Source organism: Neofelis nebulosa, chromosome 9 (genome assembly GCF_028018385.1).
Source record: "Neofelis nebulosa isolate mNeoNeb1 chromosome 9, mNeoNeb1.pri, whole genome shotgun sequence".
Taxonomy (NCBI): Eukaryota; Metazoa; Chordata; class Mammalia; order Carnivora; family Felidae; genus Neofelis; species Neofelis nebulosa.
This window is the reverse complement of record NC_080790.1, coordinates 102,310,699-102,323,165: the sequence shown is the minus strand read 5'-3', so window position 1 is coordinate 102,323,165 and position 12,467 is coordinate 102,310,699. Positions and strand designations below refer to the sequence as shown.

Sequence of the window (12,467 nt, the reverse complement as noted above, 5' to 3'; positions counted from 1 at the left end):
TGCCTTATGTGATTTAGGCTAATTAAAATAGTATCAGAAGCATTATAGACTTTATTTAATAATTATATTATACTCTATTAGGAAATAATTATCTCATTTTCACTGTAAATTATGTCTTTTCCTACACTGACAGTATTTTTTTTTTTTTTAGATATTGGGGAAAGGTCACCCAAAAGTGCAGAGGATAACAAAAAAGATAAATTTCTCTGTCAGAAAAAGTCTTCAGGAATTATAGAATTTCTAAGGTTACTTAGAATCTATAATTCTAAGATATAAATATGGTCATTATTCTTGTCACAAATTTGTTCTATGTCTCTTTGGCAAATATTCCACTGGATTATTTTATTTCTATCATCAAATACGATAGTTTGGCAAACTAGGTATTAGACATTAATTCTTTTAAATTAATCAACAATCATGAATTTTACCCCATAAATTGCTAGAAATATGTTGAAAAGATAATGAAATTATTTAACTTACCACAGGAACTCCTTTCCCATAAAAGTAAAGAAGACCGAGCCCATGAAGACCAATTGCATTGCCCTGGAACAGTTTTAAAAATCCAAGTAAAGTCCCAGAAGAATTCATGATAAGGTAAATTATGGAAAAATCATTCTAAATATTTAAAATGCACCCAGTAGAGGTTTAATCAAGGCAGGTTAATGAGACAGTTGGTAAATTATTCTGTCTCTCTCTAGTTTCTCCTTTCATGCCTTCATAACCCCCTCTGACGAGAAAAGAGGGAAACAAAAGCCAAATCTTTTCTCCATTCTTTCATTCAGCATTTATTTAGCACTAGCTTTGTGAGTGACTCCATAATAGGCATTGGACAGACGTAGGAGGTGAAAGTTGAGAGATGACAAAACAATGATCCCTGTCTTAGAGAGTTCACAGGCTAGTGGGCTCTGATCCACTAAGTAGCACCTCTTAAAATAGTCACGTCAAAAGTGGTAAGTCCTGTGCTAGAAACAGATCAGGAGTGTTGTGGACACCTAGAAGGGGGACTCAACTGCCTAGATGAGGGTAGAGACTGAGGGGATTGAGTTGTCAGAGGTGGTTGACATTTGAGTTTGGTCTTGAAGGATGTGTGGGAATTTTCCAGAAGAGAGAAGTCTATCCAGACACTTGTTACCTGCTTTGGTCAAAGGAGGTTGACATAAATGGCCAAGTAACATTTTAAAGATTCTTTGAATTTTGATCTAGCAATTCTGGATGGTAAGGTGTTGTTAATATATGTTTCTTTATTTAAATCTGATTGCTTATAACATCATCAGTGTTTTCTTTTCCATTTGATGCTAAATTAACTACCATTTCTTTTTCTGATTAGTATTCTAAAGAGCCTATGGAATGGAGTATTTATTTAGCATGTTTAGAATTTAGCACATGTTCAAATACATCAGTACTTTGCATATCAATCCTGGATGAAGTGTGAACCTTGAAAGTGACTTCCCCAACCAGGAAGCCCACTTTTCTTTTTGTCTCCCATCATGTATTTCACCTGTTAGTGACTGAGTAAAGAGGCACATTTGGCCACTCGACTGTCATTCAGTAGACATATAGGTTTGTTTTACAGGTTTATAGTATTTCCTCAGGACTCAAGTTTTGATAGAAAACTCTCCAGATTCTTCTTACAACCTAAATGTAGTTATTGCGGATGCAGCCAGAGTCCCTCTCACTGTTACAGGAATAGCACGTAACTAGAGAAGGCATAGTTCAAAAATTATTTCGAAACTCCAAAGTTTGAGCCTATGCATATCAAAGGGCCAGCTACTGCAAGAATTCTTAAGGATGGTCCAGCTGTATTTAAAACCGGTGGTATACAACTGCTCTCTTCTTCTTGCCTGTCCCCTTACTATGTATCTACTTGTTGTCCTAGAACTCTTGGGAAAGTCTGGTCTGGGGGTGGTAAGGCCTTGTGTGATGGATGTGGTAAAGTCTGGTGAGTCTGTCTTCTAACAGTGAGTCTGTCTTCATTCAGGTGTTGAGAAAAATAGAAGAGAAGGGAAATGAGAATAGAGAAGGAGGAAGGGAGAGAAGAGGGTAAGGTTTCTAACCTTTGGCTCACCAACTATTTATGGACCAGCGTACTTGTTTATAATTTTCAGGTCAGGAGTGGCCCACTTAGATCCCTCCAGGAGCCATTCAGGTAATGTAAGTAGTACATCAATCTGGTGATAGACTGACAGAGACTGAGGCAAATCAGAGAGTTCCTGCCCTGTTTAAAGGCAGTAGCACCACTCAAGAAACTGCCCCAGGCAACTGTTGTCACATGGAGTGGCAGCCTCATATGGTCAGCTCTTCCCATTTTCCAAGAAAAGCTGGATGTCTAAATTTGTATATGTAATTTCCTGATTTGTTTTTTTACTTCAATATAGTTGACACACGATGTTACATTAGTTTCAGGTGTACAGGATAGTGAAAGAGAAAACCAGAAGAATATGGTCCAATATGGACCCAACAGGATAACTGCTCATGTTTCTGAGAAAATAAGATAAAAGAAGTCATAAAGACTGTAGCTTTGTATCCTGATCTGATGACTTAAAAGCAAATTAAAAAACATATACATATATAATCTTAATGTTATATCTTATCTTAATATTATATATAGTAAGAGTATGGGTATGCAGAAAGTGGAAGATAGAAAGACAGAAAACCTTTTACTTGGGTAGTGACCCCAAGTGAGAAATCTAATAAACCATCAACCAGGTGATGATAAAGGAATATATGGTCATGTCCACCTGATGCCATTCAGAATAATTACCTAAATATAATTTTAGATTTATCTGTAAAGAAAGACAGCTCAGATTTAGAACACAAGTAGCTCAGATTCCTGCCCTGAATAGCTTGGAAGCTGGGTTAATTTACACACCCAACTTCCTGGCGTTATTCCTTTGGGCTGACAAATCAGTGTTATTTGCCAGATTACAAGATATCTTCCTCTGTTACTTAACCCCACCTCTTTTTCAGCCAGTTTTCCCTTGTCATCCTAATCTAATGGTACTCCATCCAGATCACTTTCTTGCTGAGCAAAAATTTCATATAAATTACAAGGGAGAGGAGAGGAGAGGAGTACCAGCCTTCTCAGTAATTTACAACACAATAGCAGCAGCTCCAAGGTGTTAGTCACTTATAAATAGGCTCCTAAAGCAGCATGTGGGCTTTTAAAAACTGAGTACAGTTGAAAGTATTCCCCAGTTTGAGCACATCTTTACTCCCAGTGTTGCAGTAAGGCGTTGTGAGACAATGAAATCCTTCCTGCTGTGCAGGGTTAGAAAGTTTATCAAGGCCATTTCCCAGCATTAGGCACATGGGTGTTACAATGAGGATGTTCTTAATGCACTAAAGGAAGTCAGAGTAGTCTACTAAGTTTTATCAGACAGATGCTAGCATCACTGAGCCCCGGAATCAAGACAAAAATTTTAGTGGCAGGAGCCATATTATTCCATTTCTATATTCCTTCATAGATCCAATTAATTCTGCTTTGGATATGCTTTGAAGTTCACTCTACCTAACTGGCCCCAGACTGCAGAAGATAAGCTGACCCACTGCATCTACTGTAAGCCAGGCACTGCTTTAAGTACTTTGCAATAAAAGGCATATAAACATAAACTCATTAGATCCTGGCAACAACAATATGAGGCAAATCTTCTTATATTCCCATTTTACATTTGGGAAAATTGAGGCACAGAGAAGTTAAGTAACTTTCCCATGGTCACACAGGCAGTATGCTGCAGGGCTGGCATTTAAACCATGGATTCTGCCTCCAGAGTTGTGTCTCAACCATCTTGTCCTGGTCACCTATCTGATGGTCTGCCTGGGCCAGGGAAATTTCTGGCCTTTGGGTAAGACTAAACGGGAAAAAACTAGGCATTTCTTATTTGTCCTTGTCCTGAACTTACTGCAGATATTGTTTGAGTTTTCCCTTCCTCTGTCCTCTTTTATTTCCTGTTTCCTGAGCTAGGTGGCCTCACCTTCTGGGGGACAGAAAGCTGAGCTTTTGTTTGCCCTCATGCTGGAGAAGCATGTCATTGCCATTTTTCGTTTACTGAGAAAACAAGATGTGTCTCCCCCTATCCCAACTCCACATTTTATTCTCAATGATATTCTTCTCCAAGACATGAAACTCCCAGGCTCATTACTTGGGCATGGGGCTTTGAAATCAACTCTTATGCATGAGTCTGCATGTAATAAAAGCCAAGTGTTTTTAAGTGCTTACAGAAACGGGCTGAGTACATACCTTACTGGCTGCCATGGAAAAGTATTTGAAGGCAGTTGCATTATTTTGTGGGGCTGCAGCGTTCCCCTCTAAATACATCTACAGAAACAAACAAGAGGATGTAAAAAAAAAACTGAGGAATTTGTGGGTGATTAAAATGTTTTAGAACTACATAGAAGTGATAGTTGGCCAACATTGTGAAATGCAGTGAATGCCACTGAATATACAGTTTAAAATGGTTGATTTTACGTTGATTTCACCTCAATTTTAATCAAAGAAAAAACTGAGGAAGCAACCTACAACACACATTCTGGAGTGCCCTGGCCTAAGGGCAGAGAAACGGACCCTATTTTGTGTCTTTTTCACTGTTTCCTTCCATCTAAATTAGTATGTAGCACTTCTGGAAAAGGAGCATTTGTCCCCATGGTTACTAATGCAAATTGGCTGCAGGGAGCCAAGGGCAGCACTTGGGGGGATGAATGGTCTTTGAAGGAGAGAAAAAAATGTTCTTCTTTAGAGGAACTGTCCACAAAAGTTGCTCAGCAGCCGAGGGCCCTCCCTTGATAGGTGGCCCCAGGAAGGACTTTGGTCAGCTTAGAGCTGGTTCTCATTTCCAGGGTGTAGGAAGGAGGCATCTCACGGGAGGCAGGGGGTGGGGGTGTGGGGGGTGGCCATACCAGTTAGATGTTCAGTTCGCCCAGATCTCTTGTTACGTGCCAGAGTAGGGGGTCATGGTGGTGGTAGGGGTCTCTGCCCAGGAACCCTGAGCCAAGTGCACTTTCAAGGCTGTTTTTGGTGCCTCAGACAAAGGCTGCTGTTGTATGGGGCTTTTTCTCAAACTGTCACCTCAAGAATACTATCCTCAGTCTGTAGTGGAATGCCCTGGCCAGCTGCTTCCATGAAAGACATCTGTCATGCTATACTGGGTTCAATTAGCTGGTACCATTAGTTTCTTAGGTTTTTAAGAAATAAAAAGTACTGATCAAGATGAAGCATGTACCTTTCCTATAAATGCCATGGCATTTGCACTCCCAGCCTTTGCTGCCTTTAAGAAGTAGTATAATGCTTTCTGGAGAGAAAAGGAACAAACAGTATTATTGACAGTCACAAACATATCCTACAAAATGTTTTTCAAACCAGACTTTATTTCATTTAACATACACTCAAAAAATATCTATGAAATGCCCACACTGTTTAAGGCACTATTTCAAATGTTATTTCAAGCATAAACCTGAAGAGTGGGTGCCATATAGAGTTCACAAATACAATTTTAAAATGTGGGGACTGTTCCTTGCATGTGGAAAGGCATCATGGGCATGTGGCTTTGTGGAGGACAGATGAATCCCACCTATAGAACTACATAGTTCATTATTTTGAAAAAGTATGCTTCGATGTTAACAGTATGTATTTTATAAGACATTTTGTACAATTTGGTAGAATTGGACATGCAGTCTCCTAATGTTTATAAGGCCGAGTGAGTAAAACAAGACACCTCTAGCTCCTGCTGAGACTAAGTCTTTTTTTTTAAATATATAATTTATTGTCAAATTGGTTCCCATACAACACCCAGTGCTCATCCCAACCAGTGCCCTCCTCATGCCCATCACCCATTTTCCTCTCTCCCCCGCCCCCAGCCATTAACCCTCAGTTCGTTCTCTGTATTTAAGAGTCTCTTATGGTTTGCCTCCCTCCCTCTCTGTTTGTAACCTTTTTCCCTCCTCTCTTCCCCCATGGTCTCTGTTAAGTTTCTCAGGATCCACATATGAGTGAAAACATGGTAACTGTCTTTCTCTGCCTGATTTATTTCACTTAGCATAATACTCTCCAGTTCTATCCACGTTGCTACAAATGGCTATATTTCATTCTTTCTCATTGCCAAGTAGTATTCCATTGTATATATAAACCACATCTTCTTCATCCATTCGTCAGTTGATGGACATTTAGGCTCTTTCCATAATTTAGCTGTTGTTGAAAGTGCTGCTATAAATATTGGGGTACAAGTGCCCCTGTGCATCAGCACTACTGTATCCTTTGGGTAAATTCCTAGCAGTGCTATGGCTGGGTCATAGGGTAGTTCTATTTTTAATTTTTTGAGGAACCTCCACACTGTTTTCCAGAGAGGTGCACCAGTTTGCATTCCCACCAACAGTGCAAGTCTTTTTATAGAAGTGAACTTCAGGCTAATTCTTTCTAAAGCAAAATGAAGGAGGCCAGCCTAGCCTCTGCTTCTCTCTAGGTTGTAACATTAATTGAAACGCTCAGTCTAGAACATCTAAGGGCTGACCTGTCCCTTGTTGCCCCATTCCTTAGGCTTCATCTTAACCTCCCAGAAGTTCTCCTCAGAAACCACATGGAGCATTAAAAGAAATTAGGCCCACAAATGAGAAATGAAGACACTTTCCAAAGTGTCTTTTTTAGGACACAACTCTTCTGTCTTTAAAAAGCCTCAACTAAGAGTGCCTGGGTGGCTCCGTTGGTTAAGCGTCTGACTCTTGATCTCAACTGAGGTCATGATCTCACAGTTTGTGAGATCAAATCCCATGTCAGGCTCTGTGCTGACAGTGTGGAGCCTGCTTGGGATTCTCTCTTGCTCTCTGCTGCTCTCTCTCTCTCTCTCTCTCTCTCTTTCGCAAAATAAATAGACTTAAAAAAAAAAAGCCTAGGGGCATCTGGATGGCTCAGCTGGTTAAGCATCTGACTTTGGCTCAAGTCATGATCTCACAGTTTGTGAGTTCAAGCCCTGAAGTCAGGCTCTGTGCTGATAGCTCAGAGCCTGGAGCCTACTTCAGATACTGTGTCTCCCTCTCTCTCTCTCTGCCCCTCCCCTGCTCACACTCTGTCTCTGTCTCTCTCAAAAATAAACATTAAAAAAAAACAAAAAAACCACAAACCTTGACTAGGTTGACATACAAGAATCTGCTCCTTCCCAAAGAGGAGAGAACATTTAAGGAAGAAATGTGAGTAGTTCCTTTATATGTGCATTTGCTCCAGAAATATTGCCAACTTATTTGGGAATCACACCCTTGTTGTAAGTTAGTTTGCCTTGTGGACATAACTAAATACGAATGCCACCAGTGCTGAACCTCACTAAATCATATACCCATTCATCCATTTATCTCTTCTATTCTTCATTTATTCTTTGTTTCAAAAACTTAATTGAAAAGTGCTATATATAGCAGTAGTGTATTAAGTATTATAGGTGATTCATAGATGAACAAAAAACACCATCCCTACATATGCTTTCCACCAATACTGCTGTGAAGAAAGGTACATATGTAAATAGCAATGACAGTAGGTGAAAGGTGGGATAAAAGCAACACCAAAAAGAATTAGAGAGGCGGGGCGCCTGGGTGGCGCAGTCGGTTAGGCGTCCGACTTCAGCCAGGTCACGATCTCGCGGCCCGTGAGTTCGAGCCCCGCGTCGGGCTCTGGGCTGATGGCTCAGAGCCTGGAGCCTGTTTCCGATTCTGTGTCTCCCTCTCTCTCTGCCCCTCCCCCATTCATGCTCTGTCTCTCTCTGTCCCAAAAATAAATAAAAAATGTTAAAAAAAAAAAAAAAAAAAAAAGAATTAGAGAGGCATGGAATAACAGAAATTGTACATAAGTGTTTTACAAGCTTTGTCTTACCTAATCTTCACAACAGCAGTATAAGGAATGACACTCAAAGTGAAGAAGATTTGAGTGAATGACACTCAAAGTGAAGCAGTTCTCCCGATTCAATTCCCATGCACTTAGTACTCTGCCTTCATGGTGTCAAGAAAGAGGACTTAAATGACAAAGGTCTCACAAAAGATGGAGAGGATTCACCAGCACAGAGGGCATCATAGGCTGGAGGAATAACATGAGCAAGGAACGGAGATAGAAATGTTCAAGATGTGTTTAGGAAACAGTAATTACTTCAGTATGGCTGAAGTAGAATATCCAAAAGTTAAGATGTGCAGGAATATGATGGGGCCATATTATACCAGTCCTGGATACTAGGCCAAAGTTCCTCTTTTATTTGGCAGAAAATAGAAGGCATTGGAAATTTATGATCATAAAGGAATCTTGAGACAACAAATGATGTCCAAAATGTCTAGAATAACCTAAATGTCAATTGGATAGGAGCAAATTGTAGCAATGTATGATTTATCAATCATCTATCAGTAAATAAATCAAAGGTATGATTTACCAATCACATTTATCTGATCCTATTAATACAGAAAATGAAGGTATTTCTTATAAATGAGCCAAGACCCAAAATACCCGTGGGTAACTATCATGACATACATCCATACATTTAATTGTTTGCTTAATTTTCTGTCTCCCCCAGTGTTGAATCCTCTGTACTTAGTACAGTATCTACTGTATATCAGTCACGTAGAAAATATTTCTGGACTGAATGCATGAGTGAATGAATGAAAGAGTAAGTTTATAAATCTCTAAAACAGGGGAACTAGATTTTAAGCATTATAGTCTCTTATAGTTCTCATACTATGATTCTGTGACATAATTCTCAAAGTCTAGTTTCAGAATCTGGCTTTCAAATACATATTTGGCAATAGAGAGTTCTGGGGGAAAAACTGTCATTCTGGTGAACTATACTTGAACTGTTAAAGGAGATAAACGAATAAGAATCAGAAGATAAGAATCCTGGAGTTTTCCCCATCTTTCAATATAATGATCCCATAAGAACTAAAGGAATTGAAGCTTTCTCTAATTTCCCCTTCTATACCCCTCCACTCTCATGACTTACTCAGCATTTCAGTTCTCTCTTATTTATCTTTAAATTAACCTACCTTTAATGCTGTTGCATTTACTAAACATTTACTAAGCTCTGTGTGAAAGTATCACACAAGTTACTTTGATGGGTCCTTGCTCTCAAAGAGTTAAATATCCATCCATCCATCCACCCATCCATCCATCCACCCATCCATCCATCCATCCATCCATCCATCCATCATCTGCTGCAGTCTGCATATTTGTGTCCCTTCAAAATTCATATGTTGAAACCTAATATCCAAGATGATGGTATTAGGAGGTGGGGCCTTTGGAAGGTGACTGGCAGAGCTTTCATGAATGAGATTAGTGTCTTTATAAAAGAGGCCCCAGAGAGCAAGCTCACTTTCTGTTACATGAGGATACAACAAGAAGTCCATAAACGGGATAGAGGGCCCTATCTAACCATACTGACACCTTGATGCCAGATTTCAAGCTTCGAGAAGTGTGAGAAATATATTTCCATTGTTTATAAGACACCCAGACTATGGTATTTTTGTTACAGTGGCTAAAACAGACTGACACCATCTATCCTTTATTCAAATATTTACTGAGCACCTACAGTCATATTTTACTGATTCTCAGATGTGCCCCCCACTTTAATAAGACACTTCTTACTATCAATGGCATCATATAATTTATATTGGCAGTGTATTTTCTTTCTCAGTAGAACACAAAATAAAGTATCTTATAATTGATGGTGTCTTAGATAGGTTGAAATATAGTATGTCCCAGGCATTATGCTAAGAGAAATTTTATTATTTAAACACATATCTATTTTTTTTTACTAAAAATTTTTTTAATGTTTTTATTTATTTTTGAGAGAGAGAGAGATAGAGTGTGACTGGGGAAGGGGCAGAGAGAGGGAGACACAGAATCTGAAGCAGGCTCTGGGCTCTGAGCTGTCAGCACAGAGCCCCACACAGGGCTCAAACTCACAAACCATGAGATCATAACCTGAGCCAAAGTTGGATGCTTAACCAACTGAGACACCTAGGTGCCCCCACGTCTCTTTAAAAAAAAAAAAACAAACAAACAAAGAGCATGATTTTTCATTGGTTCAAGAAAATCCCTAGTTTAATCAGTTTATAACATTTCCCCTAGTTTGAAATGCCAAGAAATATTTATAAACACTGAAAATAAATATAAACTGAAAATATTTATAAATACTCCTTTTATCTCAAAATTTGTAAATCATCCTGAAAAGGGATGATATTAGCTCTTGATTTTTTAATGGGTGGCAGGATAGACAAAGCAGTTGCTCTTACATATCTGATTATTATGCCTCTGCTAGATTTAATTTAATTATGCCATATCCACTTTAATAATATGAACCCAAATACCCAGCATTCCTAAGCCAATTCATGCTGAGCCTGTACATATTTAGGAATGCAAATTACATTAAAATGTATGTGTAGAAATTCAAGATAATGTAATCAAGGCTTGCATATACAATATTTTTCAATAATTAAGAATTTGGTAGTGGGGGAGGGAGAGGTGAAAATGTTGCCTTATAGTGACAACCCATGAAAGAGATTAATTTAATCAAACAATGAGGAGAAAAAAAAGGCAAATGAGTTATTTCCAGGTTTTTGATACTTAATTTTCTGGGAAGTAAACTGGGCATTACTTACATTTATAAAGAAGCTTACTACATTAATCATTTTCTTTGGTGGACCAAAGCATTAGCATACTGGCTCAAGTGGTGGCTCTCAGGCTGAGGACCAACATATAATGCTTAGGATGCTATCACTCAGTAACTCACTCATTCATTCATTCATTCATTTATTCATTTGTTCAATAAATACTAAGTACTTAATATATACAAGGTACTATCAGAGTATAGGATACATAGAACGAGCAAGATAGACAAGAACTTACATTCCATAATAGAATGGAATTCCATGATTATCCAGATAATAAACAAGATCAAAATAATTCAGGGAGTGATATGGGCTAGAGGAAAATAAACACTGTAATAGGATGAGTAGTGGAACAGTAGAGTTGATCAAGAAAATCCTTTCTAAAGAGGTAAGACTTGAAAGATGAGAGGCTAGCCATGGGAGAAGTTATAGTAACAGCCTTTCAGAAACTGGGTCTATCCTTTTACCTTCTCTCTCCACTTTGCATCACCCTCCAAGTTGATTCTGGTGCAGTTAAGTCGTGGTAAGCTGCAAAACTGACCACAGTACTTTGCCGTTGTGCCTTCATTAGGAGTCCTTTTAACTACCCCTTCAATGCTGGCTGACCTTGTAATTTGCTTTGGCCAAAAGAATGTGGTGGAAGTGACTTGTAAGTTCCAACCCAAGGCCTTCTACCCTTGTGTTCTTAGAACCTTTGGCTACTAGGTGAAAAGCTTGGGCATAGTTGGCTGGGAGAAGAAAGCATGTGGAGAAACCTAGTCATCTTAGGTGTCACAGATGAGGCCATCATAAACCAGCCTGCCCTGGCCAATACTCTACAGATGCATGAGCAAGCCTAGTCAAGGTTGGTTGAGGCTGGCTGAGATCAGAAGAATTACTCAGCTGAGCCCAGCCAAAACTGCTAACCTGCCAAAATCATGAGTTAAATAAATGGTTGTTGTTTTAAGCCATCTAAATTGGGGAGTGGTTTATGATGCAGCCTAAACTGATTGATACATAAGCCAATCAGTCTGGAGATTTGAAGCCTTGACTGGAGCACTCTATGCAGGTTTGGGTTTATTAGGCTGAGGTAAGCTGGAAGGACAAGCCTGTGCTCGCACCTAGAATGTGCCTGAACCACTCAGATGTTCTGGAAATAAGCCAGCATTTTGGTGATGTCTGGATGGGAATTATGGGGCCCAACACTACCATTTGAAAATTTTCAAATAGTGGTCAGAAACCTGATAAATTATATCATTCCTTCTTTTTGCTTTATGTATTTTTTTTTTTAACGTTTATTTCTTTTTTAGACAAGAGAGAGAGACAGAGCATGAACGGGGGAGGGTCAGAGAGAGGGAGACACAGAATCTGAAACAGGCTCCAGGCTCCGAGCTGTCAGCACAGAGCCCGATGCGGGGCTTGAACTCACAGACCGTGAGATCATGACCTGAGCCGAAGTCGGCCGCTTAACCGACTGAGCCACCCAGGCACCCCTCTTTTTGCTTTATAAATGAGGAAACTAGATTTTAGAGGTTGTATGTCTCCCACCCCCACCCAGCTCAAAAGGAAGTACAGTTTAATGGAAAGAGCACAGGCTTTGAATGTTGAAGCCCAGAGTTCAGATTCTGATTCTCAACATTACTACCAGCTGTGATACTTGAAACAATTTACTTCATTCCTCCAGCCTCAGCTCCTCCTCTGTAAAATAGAGATAATAAAACCTCTGTGGATGAGTGCATAGGAGAGCCTGGCTGAGTTCCTTGGTGTTGCCCAAGTGCCTGGCTGTTGCTACTACAGCACCAGAATCTTTGACTCAGTGTTGGGATTACATTTCATCCTCATCTGGAGGCAGCTCCCATCTGGTATTCAGA

At 39.5% G+C, this 12,467-nt stretch overlaps 1 protein-coding gene across 6 annotated transcripts in view; it reads right to left on the bottom strand.

Annotated features, from left to right (window-relative positions):
* The window catches only part of SEL1L2 (SEL1L2 adaptor subunit of SYVN1 ubiquitin ligase), a 122,951-nt gene that overhangs the window by 19,005 nt on the left and 91,479 nt on the right, over positions 1 to 12,467 (bottom strand). For all 6 annotated transcript variants that reach the window (XM_058684842.1, XM_058684841.1, XM_058684839.1 and 3 more), the window contains 3 exons: positions 5,217 to 5,285; positions 4,238 to 4,315; positions 481 to 543 (listed from right to left, as the gene is read on the bottom strand). In XM_058684842.1, coding sequence (XP_058540825.1) covers positions 481 to 543; positions 4,238 to 4,315; positions 5,217 to 5,285 — 210 coding nt within the window. The remainder of the gene's footprint in view (positions 1 to 480; positions 544 to 4,237; positions 4,316 to 5,216; positions 5,286 to 12,467) is intronic.